The sequence below is a fragment of the Cynocephalus volans genome, chromosome 5 (assembly GCF_027409185.1).
Source record: "Cynocephalus volans isolate mCynVol1 chromosome 5, mCynVol1.pri, whole genome shotgun sequence".
NCBI classification, from domain to species: domain Eukaryota; kingdom Metazoa; phylum Chordata; class Mammalia; order Dermoptera; family Cynocephalidae; genus Cynocephalus; species Cynocephalus volans.
In genome coordinates, this window is record NC_084464.1 from 136,986,879 (window position 1) to 137,012,002 (window position 25,124).

General features: G+C 36.5%; 1 protein-coding gene across 1 annotated transcript in view; it reads right to left on the reverse strand.

Annotated features, from left to right (window-relative positions):
• Positions 1 to 25,124, reverse strand: part of MAP3K5 (mitogen-activated protein kinase kinase kinase 5) — a 202,100-nt gene that overhangs the window by 84,243 nt on the left and 92,733 nt on the right. The window contains exons 8-9 of the mRNA XM_063097188.1: positions 5,228 to 5,340; positions 1,409 to 1,568 (exon numbers count right to left, since the gene is read on the reverse strand). Of these exons, the coding sequence (XP_062953258.1) occupies positions 1,409 to 1,568; positions 5,228 to 5,340 (273 nt within the window). The remainder of the gene's footprint in view (positions 1 to 1,408; positions 1,569 to 5,227; positions 5,341 to 25,124) is intronic.

Below are 25,124 nucleotides of genomic sequence, written 5' to 3' on the forward strand. Positions count from 1 at the left end.
ACATGCATTCATTGGTTCGTGTATTTCATATCATCTGCTGAATGCCTTCTGTGGACATGATACTGTTAGTACAGCCCCTGTTCTCAAGTTCTGCACAGTGCCATGGAGACAAATGTAAAAAGGTATTATAACACTATGAATAAATATCAATGGAGATGTAATTAAATAGAGCATCGACTGAAAAAAGCCATGCAATCAATGTCAATAACTAAAGAACGACAGAAACACGAAAGGGACTTGGGTGTGAGGAAGGGTTTTAGGTCAGGGTCCGCTTTACGAGCTGACACGATGGATGAGCGTTCCCAGGTAGATAAGAGCAATAGAAGAGGCATTCTTAGCAGGTGCTGAGACACAAACACATGAAACACAGTTTGGCATGTTTGGTATGAAGAGAGAGCAGTGAAAACCCAGGGGTGTGACAAGGACTGAAATAGGAATGGCTAAGGACCAACCTTGTTTGCCAAGCCAAGGAGATGGACTTTACCCTTAGGCTATGAGGAACAATTAAACTATATTGATGTAAGGATTTCAGTGGAGGGGAAGGGTCAGGCATGCATCTGAGAAAGATCACTGTTGGAGTGATACGGAGAGGACTGGTGAAAGAAGGACACCAGGACGTGAGGAAATCCTTCACACGAAACATGGTTGTCATCTCCTCATCTGGTTCCTGTGATGAAAACAAGCCTGGGCTGAGGCAAATCAGTGGCCTGGGCTCTGAGTTGCTCTGAGAAGAGCCTTTTTTCACATCATTGTTAACCTTTTAAAGTCTTTACAGTCAACCATTACATGTGATGCATAATAAAATTGGCATTGATTTTCAAAATGTTCCTAAATGCTGATAGAGTTTTGTTTTCATCTCTCCAATTACCACATAGATAATGATGACACTTGGGTGCATTCCAAGAACAACTCGAAATTAGAAAAACACACATAGATAAGAAACACCCGAATATGTCAGTCAAACCCTAAGTAAAAATAAATGAAAAGCAAGAATGAGATTTCCAAAACTGAGGTTAGAACATAAAGGAAGCAAAGGGCATATGTTTGAAGCAGAGGCCCAAGAGCTGAGATGGAAACGTGGTCCCAGGCCCTGAACATGAGTCGTATTTCCATGTGTAAAATGCGTGGTCTCTGCTTGATTCATGAAGGCAACACTGGCCAACTTGGGCCAGTGGGTGGTTAATGTATAGGAAAGTCAAAGTCAGTGACTGGCTGACATCAGCCATATCCAAACCCATCAGAACCTATATTCAACACACTTTCTTTATGAATATCACATTTTCCTCTAGATTCTACATTTGTTCTAAAGCAAATAAAACCATCAAATTGACAGTTCAATAAATACAATATGGAAATAATATGGAGCTCTTTATTAAAAGTAATTGTATGAACTCATGACAGCTATTACCATGCCGGTGTCTTCAGTTTGAAAAGCTTTTCAGATGCTTGAATGACTCTCATATGGTCATTGGCCAGGACACTGGCCCCCAGAAAAAATCCAACTTCCCAGTAGCTCTGGAGTTTTTCCAAATTTCCCTTTTTACCAAGAAGGCTACTTAGCTTCACCCCTAAAAGATGAACGGGAAGTAGAATGTTACAAATACACTGTAGACAGGTACAGCTCACTTGTCATTAAAAGCAAAATTAAACTTTCATTCCTCCTTTCAGATCGAAATAGCTTTGTTAAGTTTCTAATTATTAACACAGTCTAAGTTCATTGTAAAAAAATAAAAGTCAGACTAATCAGAAAGGTACACAGAAGAAACTGAAAATTATCATTTGAGTTGAAAACCCAAGAGTAACTGTCACCATCACAGATGTACATCAGTCTAGAATTTCTATGTATGTCTGCATGTGCATAAATTAAAACATGATAATACTGAACACGTTGTTGTGAAACCTATTTTCTCTTATTATATCATGGATTTTTACGTAACTTGAAATGGACACTCCTATTTTTTGTTTGTTTGTTTGTTTGTTTGTTTGTTTGTTTGTTTTTTGGCAGCTGGCCAGTGCAGGGATCAAACCTTAGACCTTGGTGTTATTAGCACCATGTTCTAATCAACTGAGTAGCCGGCCAGCCCGGACATTAGATCTTAATATTCAGGTTAAACGTTTTTAGAGATTATATTTCACAATACTGCAAAGCTGTGGACTTCATAGTCATCACATCAGCAGGCACACGTCCGGCCATCCCTATTAGTGATGCAAGGCTCGATCACTGACAGCCGGTCCCTCCGCAGTGCAGGTATATTTGTTCCTTTGTGACTAACAGCAATCTGTGAATTAGCATTGTTACCATGTAAATATGGTGAAATGTAAATTATTAAAAAAACAAATATTTTCCCTTAATGGTTTTAGTTCTGATGATCCTTGCCAAAATCAATGATTTCAGCATCACTATTGTTATCAGCTTGATCATCCCTTCTACTTTATTCACCTCATTCCTTTGAAGAATACATTCTCTTGAAGAGAATATATGTATATGTAGCATAGTTCAAGAAGAGCTGTACTTCATCAACTGGATGAACTATAGTATCTCCTAGAAAGGAAAAAAGTACTTAATTCTTTCCCTATAATTTCCAATTTTCTGTTAAGTTGTCACCACAGGTGACAAAAGAGATGTTTTGCGGTTAGTGATAAATTTTGTTTTTGTTTTATTTTTTCTGGATTAACTCATGGATTTTTGTATTCAGTAACACAAATTTTATATTCAATAATTTTTTTTAATGCTCGCTGAAAATGAGATTCAAATAGTGGTTTGTCTCAATTCCAAATACATGTTCTTTTACTACAGCATCATTATTACTGGGAACCCAAACTTATGATCCTGACTGTCTCCCATAAAATGTCTCGTAGTTGAAAAATTCCACAGAAGATGGGAATCATCTTTTATTTTGTTAAAATTTGAATTTAATTTTAAGGCTTAAAGCTAAAAATAGGAAGAAGATATAAGTTGTGGTTCTATGTTTTTAAATCCTAGTTAAAATATTCTAAACATCAATGATTCTTCAAAAACCAGAAAAGTCAAACAGATCCATAAAGCAATTAGTTATAACCTCAAACACAATTAGAATTAAGAGTCTTTGAGCAACAGATCATGACAGTGAAGAATCATTTCTTACACTAGAAATCTTAAAGATAATATGCTTAGAAAGCTTTAGATTTTGTGCTCATCTTATGACATCTTAATTTTTAATAATTTATCCTTTATAAATAAGTAAAATTCTCAAAAAGTATTCAATGAAAGGGTTTCATAAAGAAAAGTCTTACTATTTAAGAACTCGGTAATTCAGACTAATTTGTATGTTTGCAGGGGGCCAACAGGAGGAATGGGAGGAGATATGAATTAGTGAAAATTTTTATTAGAGCATTTAAAGAAAGAATGCAACTGTATATCTTTAAAGTGTGCCAAATATGTTATTAATCGGTCTTGTTTTTATTATATACTATTAATTAATATCATTATTATGTTAGAATATTAATTTATTTGCTAACCTCTTTCCTTGAAAATCCATTTAATCCTATCTTACCATATAAAAATTAACTTTAAATCAACCTATTTTGATTAGCATAATTTATGATTGAATAGAACCAAAATTAGTGAGTTTTAATTATTTTTTCATTATTGAAGGACATGCGATTTAGAGTATATATCAAGTATTTTAGAAGCCTGAAACTTAGCTCTTATATTTTAAGTCTGTGTATGTTATACAATTTTCAAAATTTTAAATTGAACTTCGTATGTTTTCAAATGCTTATTCAGTATGTATTATGAATAAGTTCTTGGAAAAAATTAAAGTATGTTTTCTTAACAAAATTATATTAATTGCAGTTCCTCAAACCTCCAAGTACTGACCATCTTAATCCATATTTAACTTAAAAATGAGATTTAGACTAAGAACATTTTCTAACCACTGTTATTGTTCTACCTTCATATGCAAATCAATGTCAATTTCTGCAATGATTTAGTGGCTTAAACAAAACTTCACTTTCAGTTCAAGAACAGAGCAATACAAATTATTTTCAGACCACTGACATTGAAGGAGTTTTGGCTAGTATAGAGTTTTTCAATTAATCTTAGATGCAAAATTTTATTATAATAATTTCTGAAAAGCACAAGTCACAATGTATTTACTCTGATTTCATTTGCCAACAACAAAAAAAATCATTTCAATCAGAGCTTAGTGTCTTCAATACCACTTCAATCCAGCAGTGGTTAATATTTTATCATTCTTTTAGTCTGGGCCTTTTAAAAAGTACTTAATACTCAGAATTTATTTACCTTCAAAGATTTCCCAGAACATTACATATGGATATCTTATAAGCCCTTCCCAAATAATGTAAAAAAGTCCAGGATTCATTTTTCTTTAAGGAAAATTAAATAAAACATTCTCCAGTTAAAAGCTTTAAAGGAAAAATTTCTTCTATAATTCATAGCTTCACTAAGATCAATGTATTTTTCCCCTCTATGAATAATCAGGGCAAATACTTCTATGTCTGTAGTAATAACCCTAAAATAGTTGGAAAAGTTCTTTGAAACAGTTGATTAGACACTTAAGAGAGCAAAATCTGATTACCACAGACAATATTCTAGTATCTAGAATCTGAACAGAAGGGTCAGCAGATGAGACAGTCTGCAGATAAAAGGGACAAAAGCACATTCTATCAATGTCTATAATTCAGAGATGGTCTCTGAGGACACCAGTCACTACCAAGACTGCCATCTACCTGACCTGTGATTCTAGGGACTTTGGGAGGTTCCACCTCCAGCACCAGTGAAATCATAAGGTGTGCTTGAGAAACAGAAAAAGGAAGTTATCAGAGGTTTTTTTTTTTAAAAAAAATCACCAGGAAAGCACAATCTAAAACAGAAAACATTCTTGGAGTTCCACACAACACTAACCTTATTTGGGAGTTGAGGGCTGAATACAGAGCCCATACCTTTAATATTAGTCTGAGCTGGAACAATAAATATTAACCAGGGGGCTTATTTTAAAATAAATTAAAAACTGAATTATATCCTAATACCAGGATTCTTCACAATAATATGAAACATCAAACAAGGAGCTATAATAAGCTTTTTATTCCCCTCACCCCCCCCACTCCCCACAGGAAGTCTGATGAGATAGAAAGCAACAGGATCTATCTATTAATGGTTCTTTTTCTTTGTACCAAGTTGGGTTCAATTTCTTGATTTCCATGTAAAATACCAAGTTGTAATTACCAACTTTCCGGAGTTCAAAGGAAGATTCAAACTGGTGCCCAGCTGCCAGGAGGAGGACCGCATAATTAATTCCTGATTGTAGTGTTGGCTCAGATTCAAATGACTTTTTGAACCTATTTAAAAAAAATGTACAAGTTTACTTTTTCAATCATGAATCCCTGGGTGTGCAATGACTTCTGTTTGCATAACTCCAATGCATGAGCAAGTAAAAATATTCCATTGGCCTTCAACCCACATTCTAGTGTGCTATTAGGACTTAATGCTCAAGAAACTGCATATCCTTGTCTTCAGTTCCATTGGGTTTTCCCACCTAACTCTCCTGTAACCGAGCAGCCCCAGCCTTTTTTAAAAAACCCTCTCTTTGACCATCTACCAGAAATGTGTAAATGTAAAAATTTAGTTAAAAGGGTATTTATTACAAGATAAAAAGTTACTTTAAATTTCCAATAATATTATAAAGTGTAATATGGAATAAAATACATTCCAAATGTTAGAAAGCTATGTAGCTATTTATATTGTAGAAGAATATTAAATGTCAGAGGGAAAACTTCTGTTTCCAAGTGAGATGTAGTAGTCTGTTTGGAAGCTATCACTCTCTGTGTGTGTGTGTGTGTGTGTAAGCAATAAAATTTTTTAAATAACACTGCACATATTTTAAAAAATAGTTTTTTTAAACCCTTAAAAATATACAAAGCACTAAGGAGGGTCATTTGGGTAAACATACTGAAATGATCAGTTCCATAAAAGTGATATAGAAACAAAGTAAAGAACGTCAATTACAGGAAGAAATTAAGAAAGGCAGAGATTGTGCCTCTGCATACTAATTTTGGCCCAAAGAGAATAGGAACCCCTTTCTGAATATGTATGAAACTGAATATCAACCTTTGAAAACACTTCAGCATTTGAAAGGACTTCAGTGTTTGAATACCCACTGTATTTTTGAGGTGACACTTCCCAGTATCCATTTAAGGGTTTCCTCACATACATCATTAAACAGGCAACAATATTTAATATTATTTCATTTGGGAGCATGGAAAAGAAGAAAATTAATGTCTTAGTGACTAACAGAAACTGCCTAAGACAAACACATGAAAAATAATGTCTTTATTTTTTAAAAAAATCACATTGAGGGAAATATAAGGACTAAATACCTAATGAGTGACCATTTGATGATACAAAAAGACGTTATATAGGGAAAAATACAATTCTAAGATAGAGGCATTCCTGTTTAAATCATAACTGCATAAATGAAATAGTAAAAGTGGTGGTAGGCACAATTACAGGGTATTCTTGGCTTTTCCATAATTTAAGTTAAACATCAAACAAAAAGAAAATATATTTTTCTGAATATTGAGGATTGTGCCCTTTCTAGAAGTCTTACTTTTTAATTTTTTTTTTTTAGTTTTTTTTTTTTTTTTTTTTTTTTTTTTTTGTCTTTTTTGTGACCAGCACTCAGCCAGTGAGTGCACCGGCCATTCCTATATAGGATCCGAACCCGCGGCGGGCGGGAGCGCCGCCACACTCCCAGTGCCGCACTCTCCCGAGTGCGCCACGGGCTCAGCCCAAGTCTTACTTTTTAAGTAGAGCAAGTATCTCTACATGGAAAGAAAAATCAAGTAAGTATTAATTTCAACTAGCTGGCTCTGATAGTTATGTACCTGTGTAATAAGAAAAAAAAATATGTCCAACTGCATCACTGTAGGTAATTAAATATCATTTTTTTCAGGAACACTTACTCTATTTTATGGAATAATGTGTTGCCCGATTCCAGAATCGCAAAAGCCAATTAAAATCTTTAACTAAAAAAAAAAAATCATTTTTTTCTCGCCAGAAGTATAGATGTTCCCATTCTAAAATGGAAAAAGTATTTACCCAGACTATAGATATTTAACATGATATCAAAAAAAGGTATGATTTATAAGTCTTAGCCTCATATGTCTCAAAGGTCTTTGTTTTCATTCAGTAGAGAGTCCAAATAAAAAAAGGTTTAGGAGAAGAAAGAAGTTATACACTTTCCTTTCTACCAATTCCTATCAAGATATACAATCTTTTTCAGCAAATAAATTCTTTCATTTCCCCTGAAACCAAAGAACATGGAATACCTCTCTTAAAGATATAAAAAAGAAGATACAAAAAGCAAGACATGCCAAATCCATTAATGAATATTGACTGAGTACCTCTTATGTGCCAAAACCAACCAAAATGAATATTTGGGCTTACAGCTGTTCTTCTGTTACCATAAACAATACATTTTTTTAAATTTCAGACCAAAATATAGATACCAAAAAAATTAATAATATACATTTTTCTATGGCTCATATGACTCCATGACAGTAAGTTCAGTATTGAGGAAAAAGTCATAACATTTTCTAGATTTTATGGAGACTAAAATAGCATGTAGATATATTTCAAAAGAAATAAAATTCTTTCATAGATTGTTAATGTACCACTATAGAAAGTGAGAACTGGATGGGTTTCAAGATGGCGGCGGCTGCGGCGGCTGGCGCGGAGTAGCTGAGGTGGAAAAGGTGGCCACTGGGCCTCAGGCAGCCGGGAAACTTGTGGACCTTCCTCTGGCCATCTCTTAAGGGAGGACTGCTGCTGCTGGCCGGTCGTGGGGGCTCAACGCCACTTTGCCCCCGGCAGGAGAGGCTGCCTCATTTACAGGCAACAGCTTTGAAGTGTGGAGCAGGAAAAGAACTGATTCTTAGCTGCAAAAGTGAGTCTTGAAACAGGGAACACGGCGCCAGGGCTGCTGTGGATGCAGCCAGGATCCCGGAGGCTGGGGCCGCACTGAAGGCGGCCAGCTGCCCTATTCAGGATTCGAGGTTTCAGGCCGGCATTAAAGAAGATTCCTGGGAGCGCCCGAGCGGCGCCGCGACTGAACAGCCCGAGGCGGCAGCGCCGAGAACACGGAAGGCAACAAACCAGAGACAGAGCGAGCGCCCGACCTGGCACAGCACTGTGAGTGATCCCTGGCACAGCTCTGTTCGGGGGGTGAATGCCCACGCGGCTTCCGCCTGCACCACCAGGCCACTCACTGCCCCGGTGCTGCCTCCATTTGCCCAGGTGCGGGCAGCTCCGCCCTGCTCGGCCATCACTGAGCCCATTTGCTTGGCCTGGCGCGGGGCTTTCCGGACCCTGCGGGCCGACCTCCTCTCCCACTCCCTCCGCGGTTCTCTGGCAGGACTGGGGGTGTGGGGCGTCCCGACCAGTTTTGGGAGGGCTAGGAAGTACGGGCGGGCCGACTGTCACTCCACCACACCCTGGACTCAAGCCCCGGTAAACTTCCTGTTACTGGGAGGCAGATACCATCTCTGCGACCACCAGTTTGGAAAAAAGCCTAACGAATTTCTGGTTGGGAATAGTGTGGTAGGAGAGTTCCCAGGTCCGCTTGAACCTGCCGGAGAGCAGGCTGCAGGCGGGCACTAGACTCGGTTTATACCGGGGGGATACAAAGGTGAACAAGACCCGAGAAAGATCTACACAGTGCTACAAAGGCACCCAGAGAGACCGGTCGTCTGTGCCTAGCAGAAACCTGGTAGACTTCCTGGGCGAGGCGGTGCTGAGCAGGGTCTTGAAGGCCCAGCTGATAGATGAGGGGTGCAGAAGACACGCCCCAGCCCAGCACAGTGTGCACAGAGGGGGGAGACGTGCGGCCAGGGAGGCGGAGTCTCGACAGAAACCACACACCCGGTGGGGTCGCCACTGCATGATCTAACAGCCTGGGCCAGAGCACACGGAACGGGGAGAAGTCCTGTACAGAAAGTGAAAGCTCAACAGAGATCACACACCCTGTGGTACGTGATCCACCAGCCCAGCAGAGTACAAGCTGACCAAAAAGGTGGATCCCCGGAGAAGCCCAAGACCCGAGGCAACCACACACACAAGACACTAGAGGCCAACTGAGCAGTCACGGTGGGAGCCATACCAAATTGGCAACCACAGCAACATCCTATTAGTCATTAGTCTTAAACCGGTGGACTGTGAAACCCCCTACAACAATGAATAAACACAAAAAAAAGACACCAGAAATACAAAAAATCAAGAAAGTACACCACCAAAAGTTAATAAATCTCATACTCTAGATCCTATAGAACAAGAAGCCCTTGAAATAACTGACAAGGAATTTCGAGTGATAATTCTAAGGAAACTGAATGAGATACAAGAAAACTCAGCTAGACATCATGATGAAATGAGGAAAAGTATACAGGATCTGAAAGAGGAAATATACAAGGAAATCAATGTCCTGAAAAAAAATGTAGCAGAACTTGCTGAACTGAAGAAGTTATTCAGCGAAATAAAAAACACAACGGAGAGTTTAACCAGCAGGCTTGTCGAAGTTGAAGAGAGAACCTCTGAACTTGAAGATGGGCTGTTTGAAATAACACAAGCAGACAAAAAGAAAGAAAAAAGAATCAAGGACATGGAAGAAAATCTGAGAGAGATATCAGACAACCTCAAGCGCTCAAATATCCGAGTCATGGGTATTCCAGAAGGGGAGGAAAATGGAGATTCCATTGAAAACATATTCAACAAAATAGTGGCAGAAAACTTCCCAGGTATAGGAAAAATCACAGATCTTCAGATCCAGGAAGCTCAACGATCTCCAAACGTATTCAACCCAAAAAGGCCTTCTCCAAGACATGTCATAGTCAAATTGGCAAAACTCAGAGACAAAGAGAGAATCTTAAAAGCTGCAAGAGAGAAGTGTCAAATCACCTATAAGGGAGCCCCAATCAGGTTAACATCAGACTTTTCATCACAAACCCTAAAAGCTAGAAAGGAATGGGATGATATTTTCAAAATACTAAAAGACAAAGATTGCCAGCCAAGAATACTCTACCCTGCAAGGCTATCCTTCCGAAATGAGGGGCAAATAGTATATTTCTCAGACAAACAAAAACTGCGGGAGTTCACTACCACAAGACCACCCTTACAAGAAATCCTCAAGGGAGTACTGGGTTTGGTTCCTGAAAAATAACTACCACTGCCATAAAAACCTAAGAAAAATCTAAACACGCTAGTACAATAAAAATGGCATTCATGAAGAGAAAACAAGCTAACAAAAACACTATCTACAACCTAAGGAACCAACAAACAAAGAAACCAAACAGTAAATCAGAAAGCAAGGAACAAAAGACACCTAAGACAACCAAACAACCAATAAAATGCTAGGAATAAATCAACACCTTTCAATAACAACTCTTAATGTTAAAGGCTTAAATTCCCCAATTAAAAGACACAGACTGGCTGACTGGATCAAAAAGCAGGACCCAACTATATGCTGCCTACAAGAGACCCACCTCACCCATAAAGATACACACAGACTAAGAGTGAAAGGATGGAAAAAGATTTACCATGCAAACAGAAAAGAAAAACGAGCTGGAGTGGCTATTCTTATATCTGACAAAATAGACTTTAAACTAAAAACCATAAAAAGAGACAATGAGGGACACTACTTAATGATAAAAGGACTGATCCATCAAGAAGACATAACAATCATAAATATGTACGCACCCAATGTTGGAGCAGCCAGATTTATAAAACAAACTCTATTAGACCTAAAGAAGGAAATAGACACTAATACCATAATAGCAGGGGACCTGAACACTCCACTGTCAATATTAGACAGATCATCTAGGCAAAGAATCAGTAGAGAAACACAAGATCTAAACAAGACTCTAGACCAATTGGAATTGGCAGATATCTACAGAACATTCCACCCAACAACCTCAGAATATTCATTCTTCTCAGCAGCACATGGATCATTCTCCAGGATAGATCACATATTAGGTCACAAATCAAGTCTCAGTAAATTCAAAAAAATTGGAATTATCCCATGTATCTTCTCAGACCACAATGGATTAAAACTAGAAATTAATAACAAACGAAACTCTGGAAACTATACAAACACATGGAAATTAAACAGCATTCTACTTAATGACATATGGGTCCAAGAAGAAATCAAGCAGGAAATCAAAAAGTTTATTGAAACTAATGAAAACAATGATACATCATACCAAAACCTGTGGGATACTGCAAAAGCAGTATTGAGGGGAAAATTTATTGCATTAAATGCTCACTTCAGAAGAATGGAAAGATGGCAAGTGAACAACCTAACACTTCACCTTAAAGAACTAGAAAAACAAGAACAATCCAATCCTAAAGTTAGCAGACGGAAAGAAATCATTAAGATCAGAGCAGAACTGAATGAAATTGAAAACCAAAAAACAATTCAAAAGATCAACGAATCAAAAAGTTGGTTTTTTGAAAAGATAAATAAAATTGACAAACCATTAGCATGGCTAACAAAAAAAAGAAGAGAGAAGACTCAAATAACAAAAATTAGAAATGAAAAAGGCGATATTACAACTGATTCATCTGAAATACAAGGAATCATCCGAGACTACTATAAACAACTGTACGCCAACAAATTTGAAAATCTGGAGGAAATGGATAAATTTCTGGACACACACAAGCTCCCAAAACTGAACCGTGAAGACGTAGAAAATTTGAACAGACCAATAACAATAAAGGAGATTGAAGCTGTTATCAGAAGGCTCCCAACAAAGAAAAGCCCAGGACCAGATGGATTCACAGCAGAATTTTACCAAACATTCAAAGAGGAATTGACACCGATTCTTTACAAACTATTCCAAAAGATTGAAACGGACGCAAATCTCCCAAACTCATTCTATGAAGCAAACATCATCCTGATACCAAAACCAGGTAAAGATATAACCAAAAAAGAAAACTACAGGCCGATATCCTTGATGAATATAGATGCAAAAATCCTCACTAAAATACTAGCAAACAGAATACAGCAACACATACGAAAAATTATTCATCACGATCAAGTGGGATTCATCCCAGGGATGCAAGGTTGGTTCAACATACGCAAATCAATAAATGTGATACACCATATTAATAAACTCAAACACAAGGACCATATGATCATCTCTATAGATGCTGAAAAAGCATTTGATAAAGTTCAGCACTCATTCATGACAAAGACCCTCTATAAGTTAGGTATAGAGGGAAAGTATCTCAACATAATTAAAGCCATATATGACAAACCCACTGCCAGTATCATCCTGAATGGGGAAAAGCTGAAAGCTTTTCCTTTAAGAACAGGCACTAGACAAGGATGCCCACTCTCACCACTCCTATTCAACATAGTGTTGGAAGTACTAGCCAGAGCAATCAGAGAAGAGAAGGAAATAAAGGGCATCCAGATTGGAAAAGATGAAGTCAAACTGTCCCTGTTTGCAGATGACATGATCCTATATATCGAACAGCCTAAAACCTCTACAAAAAAACTGTTGGAATTGATAAATGATTTCAGCACAGTAGCAGGATACAAAATCAACACACAAAAATCAGTAGCATTTATTTTCTCCAATAGTGAACATGCAGAAGGAGAAATCAAGAAAGCCTGCCCATTTACAATAGCCACCAAAAAAATAAAATACTTAGGAATTGAGTTAACCAAGGAGGTGAAAAATCTCTATAATGAGAACTACAAACCACTGCTGAGAGAAATTAGAGAGGATACAAGAAGATGGAAAGATATTCCATGCTCTTGGATTGGAAGAATCAACATAGTGAAAATGTCCATACTACCCAAAGTGATATACAAATTCAATGCAATCCCCTTCAAAATTCCAAAGACATTTTTCTCAGAAATGGAAAAAACTATTCAGACATTTATATGGAACAATAAAAGACCACGAATAGCCAAAGCAATGCTCAGCAAAAAAAATAAAGCTGGAGGCATAACACTACCTGACTTTAAGCTATACTACAAAGCTATAATAACCAAAACAGTATGGTACTGGCATAAAAACAGACACACTGACCAATGGAATAGAATAGAGAATCCAGAAATCAACCCACACACTTACTGCCATCTGATCTTTGACAAAGGCACCAAACCTATTCACTGGGGAAGGGACTGCCTCTTCAGCAAGTGGTGCTGGGATAACTGGATATCGATATGCAGGAGAATGAAACTAGATCCATACCTCTCACCGTATACTAAAATCAACTCAAAATGGATTAAGGATTTAAATATACACCCTGAGACAATAAAACTTCTTAAAGAAAACATAGGGGAAACACTTCAGGAAATAGGACTGGGCACAGACTTCATGAATACGACCCCAAAAGCACGGGCAACCAAAGGAAAAATAAACAAATGGGATTATATCAAACTAAAAAGCTTCTGCACAGCAAAAGAAACAATTAAAAGAGTTAAAAGACAACCAACAGAGTGGGAGAAAATATTTGCAAAATATACATCTGACAAAGGATTAATATCCAGAATATATAAGGAACTCAAACAACTTTACAAGAAGAAAACAAGCAACCCAATTAAAAAATGGGCAAAAGAGCTAAGTAGGCATTTCTCTAAGGAAGATATCCAAATGGCCAACAGACATATGAAAAAATGCTCAACATCACTCAGCATCCGGGAAATGCAAATCAAAACCACATTGAGATACCATCTAACCCCAGTTAGGATGGCTAAAATCCAAAAGACTATGAACGATAAATGCTGGCGAGGCTGCAGAGAAAAAGGAACTCTCATACATTGTTGGTGGGACTGCAAAATGGTGCAGCCTCTATGGAAAATGGTATGGAGGTTCCTTAAACAATTGCAAATAGATCTACCATACGACCCAGCCATCCCACTGTTGGGAATATACCCAGAGGAATGGAAATCATCAAGTCGAAGGTATACCTGTTCCCCAATGTTCATCGCAGCACTCTTTACAATAGCCAAGAGCTGGAACCAGCCCAAATGTCCATCATCAGATGAGTGGATACGGAAAATGTGGTACATCTACACAATGGAATACTACTCAGCTATAAAAACGAATGAAATACTGCCATTTGCAACAACATGGATGGACCTTGAGAGAATTATATTAAGTGAAACAAGTCAGGCACAGAAAGAGAAATACCACATGTTCTCACTTATTGGAGGGAGCTAAAAATTAATATATAAATTCACACACACACATACACACATACACACACAAACCGGGGGGCGGGGAGGAAGAAGATATAACAACCACAATTATTTGAAGTTGATGCAACAAACAAACAGAAAGGACATTGTTGGGGGGGAGGGGGGGGAGGGAGAAGGGAGGGAGGTTTTGGTGATGGGGAGCATTAATCAGCTACAATGTATATCGACAAAATAAAATTTAAAAAAAAAAAATAAATAAAATAAAAATAAAAATAAAAATAAAAAAAAAAAAAAAAAAAAAAAAGAAAGTGAGAACTGTCACATAATGTGAAAGTAAATAAGTACAATATTTCTTGGCAGAAATTTGCCAACATAAAACTGCAAAAAATTTTTTAAAACTATGTATACCTATTTGACACAATATTTACAAATTTATGCCAAGAAAAATAATTAAATATGTGATCAGACATTTATTTACAAGGTTATTTGTTACAAGATAAAAAGAAATTATTCTTAAGTTTCCAATAATATTATAAAATGTAATATGGAATAAAATATATTCCAAATGTCGGAAAGTTATGTAGCCATTATAGAAGAATATTAAATGTCAGGAGGAAAACTTGTGTTTTCAAGTAATATGTAGTAGTCTTCTTGGAAGCCATCACTCCTGCTATAACAACTAGGGGGAAAAAAGTATACATATCCAAAACACATTTTTACAGACATTAAAGATCTGTGAAAACAAACAAAAATAATTGAAATAAAATCCCAGAGAGGGAAGTTCTCTTCCAAGATGGGCTAAGTTACCATCGCCTTCCATGAGGACATTTACTGATTCTGACCATAAGAGAGGAGAAAATGTAATACTAAATTGATATAAAAATAAAATAAATAAGGCAGGAATGGAGGACTAAAAGAACAAAAATCATAGAAGACAAATAGAAAATAAATAGCAAGATGGTAGACATAACCCCAACTATCAGTTGCCACATTAAATGTAAATGACCTAAAAGCTCCAAATAAAAGTGATTTTTCAAATTAAATTTAATAACAGCAAAAAAAAAATAAAAGGACACAACTATATTCATTTTAAAAAGACACACTTTAAACATATGGACACGGGAAGGTTGAAAGTGAAATGATGCATAAAGATGTAAACGATTAAATATTGACATCAGTCAAAACTGACTTTAGGATAAAAATTATTACAAGAGATAATAATTCTTTCATAATGTAAATTCAACAAGAAAAATGGTCTTAAGTGTACCTATTAACATGACTTCAAAACATATAAAGGAAACATTGACAGAACTAAAAAAATAGATAAACAAATCTACAATCACAGCTGGAAATTTTATTTATTTATTTATTTATTTTGGCAGCTGGCTGGTATGGGTATAGTCAGAGATTTTAAAACACTCTCTCAGTGATGATCAAACAAACAAAAAATATCAGTAAGGATATGAAAGATTTGAACCACACAATTAACCAAGTTAATCTGACTTACCTGGAATGCTATGCCCAACCACTGTGGACTATATACTGGGCCAAAAAGCACTTCTCAACAAATTTCAAAGGACTGAAAAAATGCAAAGTGTGTTCTCTCACCACAATAGAATTAAACAAGAGAACAATAAAGAAATGTAAGTTTGGAAATTGTGCAACCCACTTCTGAATAAACCAAGGGTCAAAGAAGAAATCACACTGAAAAAAGATACTTGAACAATGTTGAAAGTTCAATATATCAAAATCTCTGGGATGCAGAACAATTTATACATTTAAATGCATATATTGGAAAAGGAGTAAGATTGAAAAATCAATGCTCTAAGATTCCATCTAGAAAAAGAACAGCATATTATCCCCAAAGTAGGAGGATATAATAATTTTTTTTAAAAAAGCAGAAATATATGAAATAGAAAGTAGATGTGCAATTAAAACTTCAGTAGTGCTAAAGGTTGGATCTCTGTAAAGATTAATAAAATTGATAAGCTCCTAGGCAGACTGCTCATGAGACAGAGAGAAGAAAAGAGAATACAAATTAACTTCTATGGTATCAGAAACAAAGAAGGGGACATCAGTACAGATCTTACCCGCACTAAAAAGAAAGTAAAACAATATTAAGAACAACAAATACAACTTAGGTGAAATGAAAAATTTCTTTAAAATCACAAATTAGCATCACACAAGAAAAAAAATGGAATAAGGAGAGAATAATGTATCCACTTCCTACCAAGAACTAGGCTGAGACAAGTGACAAATATACCAGCTCATGTAAGATACAAATAATCTATTAACTGTATTTTGTTGTTTTTTAAAATTTTGTTTTATAAGACTCAAACTTGATAAAAATACATGTAGAGGTTGAAATAATGAAACCATCCATTTCAGCTGAAGATAATGTGTCAGTCATTTTAGGGCAAATGTGCCACGGTATCAAATGACTCACAAACCCTGTGGCTTACAACTCCTGTTCAAGCCACGTGTCTGTGTCATGAACTTGATGTCATGGTTCAGCTCTGCTCCACATTGTCCTCCCTCTGGGATCGAGCCTGAAGGAGCAGCCTTCTCGTGGAATTGGCCAAGGAAAAAGTACACATGGTACAACCACAAATGGCTCTTAAAGCTTCTGCTTAGAATGCACATCAATCAAGACACACAACCAAGCTTGGTGACATGGGGTGGGAAGATATTATCTTCCTACAAACAGGGACAGTGTATTTCTAACAATAATATAATACAGCACAGATGATATTCTCTACCAAAGAAAGCTGTGATTAATATCAAATAGCTCAGTTGGTTAGAGTGTGGTATTATAACACCAAGGTCAAGGGTTCAGATCCCCTGACCAGCCAGCCACCAAAAAAGAAACCAAAAAGCAAACACCAAATAGTAAAAGAAATAATAATAGTAGCTGCCATGGATTACTGAGCACCTATTAGGTACAAGGCATTATATGAGACACCTCAGTCACAATATTTCTAATTCTGACAACTCTTTAAGGTAGGGGGAATTCCTTGCCAATAAGGAAATTAGAGCACAGAAATATTAAGGCATGCAGAATAGAAGTGCTCAAGCAGGAACTTTACCAGTTCAGCTGGATTCCAAAGCCTGAGCTCTCTCCTCTGTATCACTCTGTTTACCCTTTGGTTTTTTTAAAAAATAAAAAAATAAAAAGAAAAGTTTTTTTTTTTTTTTAGTTCTTTTTTATTACTTTCTGGGTTTGTTTTTGTTTTATTTTTTAGTAAAAGGGAGTTGAGTAAAACAGGAAAGATAAAAATGAGAAATAAAACAGAGAGAACTGATTTGTTAATAGGATGAACTTTGAATGTCATATACAACAGAAATAGATATTGATATATCCTAGGAAAGAATGGTGTTTTTCACGAAATATATTTTCTCAGTCTCATTAGACTAAAGACTGATATTTCAAAAAAACTGATTTGGCAATCAGTGAAATGTGCCCATAAAAATGCATCAAAGGAGAAGTTTTATGTTGTTGAAAATGTCACAGTTTAACTAGCAGGAGGATAAATGAACATGAACAATAAATTAGCCCATACATAAAGAAATCTATAAATAATGATTAATAGTGCAAAACTATCTATAAAGATAGAGAAGTAAAATGATTAGACATAAGTGAAGCTAAATTAGAGAAGAATCCATGAAGGAAACAAATCTTAAGAGGGGAACCAAACATTCACATCTTAAGAGAATTCCAGTGGCTATTTTGAGTAACAACCTGTTTCATTACTCAAATATATTTGAGCAACAGTATATTTTAGTAAACACTCTTATTGATTTTTTCTATTTTAGTACTAAATATTTTTTGAAAGGGGGTAAATAATTTACATTCTTCAATTCATTATTACATTTAAAAGATGAAACTTCTTTTTCAAGCATTCAAAACAATAGATTTTTGTTCAAGCATTGCCTCATTATTAGTACTGTATTTTGGGCTGGCTGGTTAGCTCAGTTGGTTGGAGTGTGGTGCTAACACCACCAAGGTCCAGGATTCGATCCCTGTACTGGCCAGCTGCCAAAAAAAAAAAAAAAAAAAGCACTCTATTTATTACCTCATTGTGAACTAGCTCTAAAAGCAGTAAATCCTTAATTATAAAGTGAGTGATGAAGTCTTCATAATAAAGACTTTGTTCACATTTGCATCTGTACTGAGACATTCAACAAAAATCAAGAATAGGGGCTGGCCAGCTAGCTCAGTTGGTTAGATTGGAGTGTTGTAACACTGAGGTCAAGGGTTTGGATCCCCATACTGGTGAGCCACCAAATAAAGAAAGAATAAAGGAAATATTCTTGATTACTTCTGGCTAAAGAGAATCTACTTTCCAACAAAGAAGAAACTGAGCTCAAGCCAAGTTCTTTTTATTTTTCCTTGTTTGTGATACAACAGCTGCGATTCTTTTTGTGAGACACACAGGTAATTAAATTAGAATTTCATGGTGCTTTGCATCTCAAGGGATACTTCTGAAATTATTGCCCACAAAGTAACTCAGAAGCAAAGCAGGATAGCATGTGAAGAAAACTAGTGCTTAAATTATCCTGTTGATTTGATCTGGAGATGGAGGAGTGACCCTCTCTCCAATTCAACTATTTATTTGTATGCATTCCTTATTATAATAGAGAACTTGGAAGAAAATGAAAGAATCCCAAATTCTAACTATGTTCTTCCAGTCCTTTTATGATGCACATTCTTTAATTTTTCAAAAAAAAGAGAATCATGCTAAACAGCTGTTTAATTTGACAAGTTATCGTGATGCACGTTACTATTAAACATTTTTCAAAACTGCAGTTTTCTTCTGGGTATATACTCAAAGCAATTGAAAGTAGGCTCTTAAGGAGATATTTGCACAGCAACATTCATTATTTACAATAGCCAAAAGGTGGAAACAACCCAAATTTCCATTAACAGATGAACAGATAAACAAAAAGTGGTATATAGGTATACAGGAAATATTATTCAGCTTTAAAAATGAACGAAATTCTGATACATGCTGTAACATGTATGGAGCTTGAGGATATTATGCTAAGTGAAGTAAGCCAGTCAAACACAAAAAAAACAAATACTATGCCACTTATATGAAGTACCTAGAGTAGTAAAATTCTTAGAAAAAGAAAGCAGAATGTGGTTGCCAGGGGCTGGGTGAGGGAGGGGAGGAGAAGTTGGGTATATGGTTGTCCAACAATGTCAATGTACTGCCTGTCCCTGAATAACACTTAAAATGGTTAAAATTGTCAATTTTATGTTATATATATTTTACCACCAAAAAAATTCTCACAATTTTGAGTGAATGATATTCCATCATATGGGGATGTTATTCTTTGTTTAACAATTTCTCTATTCTTGGACATTTAGGTTTCTTCCAATTTTTTGTTACCATAAAATTCAGTGTAGTGAACGCTGTTGCAAACACATCTTTGTTTCCATATCTGCTATTTCTTTAGGATAGTTTCCCAATGCTAGAACTGGGTCAAAGAACACGAATGATTTCAAAGCTCTTGATGTATAATGCCAAATTGCTTTCCAGAAATGTCTTACCAGTTCACATTCCCAAGTGCAGGGTAGGAGAGTGACTTTGACATTACACCCATGCCCAAATCAAGTATTCTCATCTCTTTTCATCTTGGCCAATTGATAACAACAAGAAAGCATAGCTCAGGGTTTTAACTTGTGCTTACCTGATTACTAGAGGGTAAATAGTTTTCATATGCTTATGACCAACCTACATTTATCCTTCCAATAACTGCACCAATTCTTTCAAATTAAAATGCAAACTCATATTCTAAGTAGGACAGAAAGATGGGAGGAGACACACTTGGGAGAACTCTGAAGGGGATACGGGGCTGGGACCAGGGGTGTAGATTTAGTTTTTGAGGATATGAAGAACAGTAAAGATTAAGGAGGAAGAGAGGGAGTGACAGCAAAATGGGGAAAATATAAACATTTAACAAAAGGGGAATAGTCATATTAATCTATCATAGTTAATCTATTCAATGAAATGGGTCCACTAAAGCAGAATCTCCAGGGACAAAGAATTCCCCGGTGCTGAGAAACTCCCCAAGTGATTCTGATGTTCAGCCAGGTTTGGAAACAATTGTTTTGGTTTACTGAGTGAAATCACTAATCACTCCTATTCTTTCGTATTCTCCTTCCTTTTTGGCATAATTCTTGGCAAATGTCCAGTTCTCTTACTCATTCCTCTGACAACTGAATTACATAAAGCAAGCCTTTATTGCTCTCCTTAGGTGCTCCACATTTGTCATTTACAATTAGGAAACCTCCACAGAGACATATTAAATATTATCATTCTTGGACTTTAACTTGGTCATGCCATAATAGAGCTCCATCCAGTCTTTCATCCACTGAATGTGGTATTAAATCAAGTCAAAGTATGAGACCAATGTCCCAAGGCACTTGTTTAAAAAGCAACTGCAGGGACATCGTGTGTTTTACTCAAGTTCCCAGGTCATCCTGAACCTGTTGGTCCCTTAGGAACCACCTACATCTGGTCACCAATGAGCTGGGTGTCATGCTGAGTTACTAAGGACTCTTCAGGGTTTGTGTTCTAAGAATAAAAATGATACAAAATCTGGAAACTCATTTAATAGGCACAATAAGGGATTAAACAAAAACAATCTCAATGGAATAACTGTGAGATAAAACTTTGATGGTGGGGGAAAGGAAAACGGGGGTGTCAGAAATGAAGATAACATCAAGAAAGATATCTTGAAGCCAAGACAAAGAAAAAAGGACTAATCTGGTAAATGGAAAATAGAAGTTGGTCTCTATTTGTATGCCATTGGATTGTTACATAACTCTTCCAAAGTAAAGCCAGCCCCATTAATAATGTAAAAACTAAATCTTTATTAGGCACACATTGCTGTTTGAATAGCACTGTCACTGACGTAAAAGAAAATTTGTTGATAAGGCAAAGCTCTCTGTTCTTTCCCAAGTTACTATGGAAAAATGAACATATTAATGCTAAAAACAGACTTAATGGTTTTAATTTCCTGGCTATGGATCTTTTTTGGCATTACAACAGGAGAGACATGATTATGCTAATACAGTACGGGCACCTAATTTCCTACCAAAGTTCTGAAAATGATTTCATATCTCCCCTTAAGAATGAGAACACCACCTTCTCCAAACCAAATGTGATTTCAAGGACGCAGTCCCTGTCCCACATGACCCCACGATAGCCCTTATACATGAAATTCAAACAAGGCCTGTGTAAAAATTATACAGACTCTATACATTTTCCCCACTAGCTAAAATGTTTTGGTAGATCCAGAAAGAAGAGATAGAGAATTCATAGGAACTTTTTAGTAAAGGGAAATTTAATATAGTCAATGTCCATTTGGAGCATGAATATATACAACAAACATGTAAAGAAATACAAAATATTCTTATATATACATTAAGGATATAACACTAAATGCCTATCAAATTCCAGAACTTTAACATATGTTGCTTCATTTAATCCTCACAAGACAGCACTCATCCCTCCCAAAGAGATTAGTCTAAACCGGTTGTAATAATTCCATCCTCCTTGCTAGTGATTTGTGAACTATTGGACTGATGATGAAACAGTAGAAGCATAAAGATGTAAGGAAAGTCTGGGGAAGCTTTTTATGACTGTTTTCTCAGTCCGAAGATAAAGATAAAGGAAAAGACTGCCTCCTTTCCCCTTTACATTGGTGTAGCTAATCTGGATCAATCCTGGAATGGCCACAGCCACCTTGCAACCCTGAGAAGGCCAGCCCAAGTGCACAGCCACCCAGGTAACAGTGAGGGAAGGAACTGAGCTGATATTTTAAAACTGCTTCAACCTACACTAGAGCCAGTCCTGCTTTTGGACTTCATGTTTTAGGAGATACATTTTCTTACTGTTTAAGTCTATTGGAGTAAAATGTTCTGCTACTTGTAGGATGCCAGGAGCATTCTAACTCATCTAGGTAGGTATTATTTTTATTTTTAAAATAAGAAAACTGAATTTCCTAAAGGGTAAGTAATTTGCCTGAGATTACTCTTTTTCCAAGCACTTGAGTCAACATTTGTTCCATGTCAGTCTCCCAAAAGTCCATGCCTCTTCAACAAAACTATAGACATTTCTGGAAATGTCTGTCCCTGGAAATTGCAGGAAAGAGAGCTTAGGATCTAGTAAAAACAACACTGGATCTGAAAAAATTAGATTTGAAATTTTATTAATCACAGAGCATCAAGAAATTCACTTAAGTTGTTTGAATTTCAATTTCCTCAGTTGTAAAATGGGAATAAAAATATCAGCCTTGCTTACTTTACAAGGTTTTTGTAAGCCTTCATCTCTAATAACATATACAAAACTTGTGTGAACTCCAAGGTTTAAGGACTTGATTTTTATTTCTACCTATGCAAACAAATACTGCATATAACAAAATGTTCTAGATAAGTCATGATGCATACGAATTCAGCATAACCATTTCGTGGTTATTTCTTTTTAGACTCAGTTAAAAAGAAATTGTGGAGATAATCTTGATGATTATAATTTCCATGGCACTTTAACTCATGGCAATTTGTCCATAATATTTACTTGGGCCATCTTCAGTTGTTAAATCTGTCACTTCAGAAACTCAGTGGCCTTTTTGTAGGATGTAAGTCTAGGCTCTGGGGTCATAAACATCCCATACGTTGAAAGCCAGCTATACTTCCAGGAACACACCCTCCCTTCCCTCACCTTGCTCCTCCTACAGCAGCCCAGCACCACCTCTAACCAGCATGAGAGACAGGAACCATTGCTGCCTTCTTTAAGTTATTTAAAACTTTAAAAGGAACAGCTGTGATAAAAAGGCACAACCTTTTAATAAACCAAAACTAAACTGCAGTTTAATTACCCAGAGATGAAAAAAGGCATTTTTCGTAACTTAACTTGAATTATAGAGATTTAAATATAAGAAAAACAGCATTATTTCATCCACCTCAAAAGCTTCAATGATCAAAAATATGGAAATGACAAGGAAAAACATCAAATGGTAGAGAACTACCCCCTTTAAATATATACATATATACTTAAATCAGCAGGATGTATTCATTCAAACCACTCGCCCTCTGTCTCTAATAAGATAAAGCAACCAAAGTTTGTTCTAACAACATATCATAATTTGGAAAACTTAAAAAAAATCTAAATCATCAAACTTTTATTTTCTGTTTTCACATTCTGAATCACCAACTAAAGCTCTCAAGAAAACAGATCTGCATTAGAGGGTCTTCCTAGCAGTGAAAGGGAGCCATCACAGGACTTGAATGAGATGCTAACACGGGGCATCTCATGCCTCTATTATAGGGCAGAAACATTTAATTTATTAAGGACATTAAAAAGGGGAATTGTGGGAAAGGGTTAGATGAGCCGTTGTAATCACAACTGCTTGGGGCTCTTTTTCTGTTGAGTTGAGCTCTTAGCCTTAAACTTTCCACGGGTGGCGGATCACTGTTTATTCAAGCCAACAGAAGATGACTCAGTCCGTGGAAAGAAGCCAGAAGGACTGACTACCTGCCATGACACCCCAGTCCTTCTCCCAGCACCTGGATTTGATGAGTGAAAGCTCAGAGGATTATGACTCAAAAAAGCCTGGTAGAAGCATCCTTTTGGGACCCATGACTGAGGGCAGGCATAATCCTGGGTACGTCTGGCCAGATGCCCAGTAACCTCCGTGGCCCCCTCTCCTGTCAGGGCAGTTGTCCTTCTCTGCCCTAACAGAAAGGGAGGTTAGGGACAGTGTCAGCATGAATAAGAGTGTTTGCACAACCACGGAAATTGGATCCAAACACTAAGAAACACCAAAATAGCTTTATAAGTGTGAGGGTGTGAAAAAAGTATCCATTTTTAAATAGGGAGAGGGAAAGAACCCCTCTTAATGTCTTTTGGGACAAATGGATATAATGACAATAATGGCAGTTTACGGATATGTACTTTATAGTGAATGTGACATTCTTACATTGCTAAATAAATCAGTGAATGATACACACAAGACCAACTTCTAAGGACTCTCCCATTAAGTCTTTGAGTGAAGGGGCTGGCCAGTTAGTTCAGTAGTTAGAACATGGGGCTGATAACACCAAGATCTAGGGTTCAATCCCTGTACCAGCAAGATGCCAAAATAGTAAATAAATAAATAAATAAATAAGATTCTTTGAGCTCTAAAACCTTCCCTGTTCTTAGAAGAAAATTAATGGATAGATTCACATGAAATCATAAAAGTCCTGACATCTTCAACTTGACCTGAAGACCTTGGACAGAAACTTCTTTGGAGAGACAGTTAATGTTACTAGGCTAATGGGGAACCCATAAAAAAGGTGTCAGAATCTGGAAGAATAGAAAGTTGAAACACAAAGACAACCAGAAAAAGCTGCCTTTTAACTGAACTTTATGAGACCATGAAAGCTCTCAGTAGTCTAAATTATTTTGTTCTCAAAAGGGGAAGCAATTCTATTTCATTCCTGGGCACGATGCATGCTAACTTCGTAGAAGGTGTTTTCCATTTGAATTCACTGACTGTGAAAACCAGGCTTTTTAGTATTATCTAAGCATTTCATTATCACTACCAAATCAAAGCATTTATAGTCAGCATAATGCTCCCCAAATATCAGGTTCTAATTCTCCTACAATTAAGAATTTCCCTAAAGTGTAAATCTCATGGTAATAAAAAGTTTGCATAGTTACATTCCTTTTTTGAAACAGCAGAAAAAAATCTTGGCTAAGAGAAACCATAAAACTCTTGGCACTGTAGTAACAATTTACAGTACAGTCCAAACTAAAGCTTCCCATGATGGATCTAGGAAATCACTGTCCCTGTTTTCCTCTCTGGTTATGTATACACACATTTAGTTCCTCCTGTGGTTTGAGTGAGTCCCCCTAAAAGCATGTATCG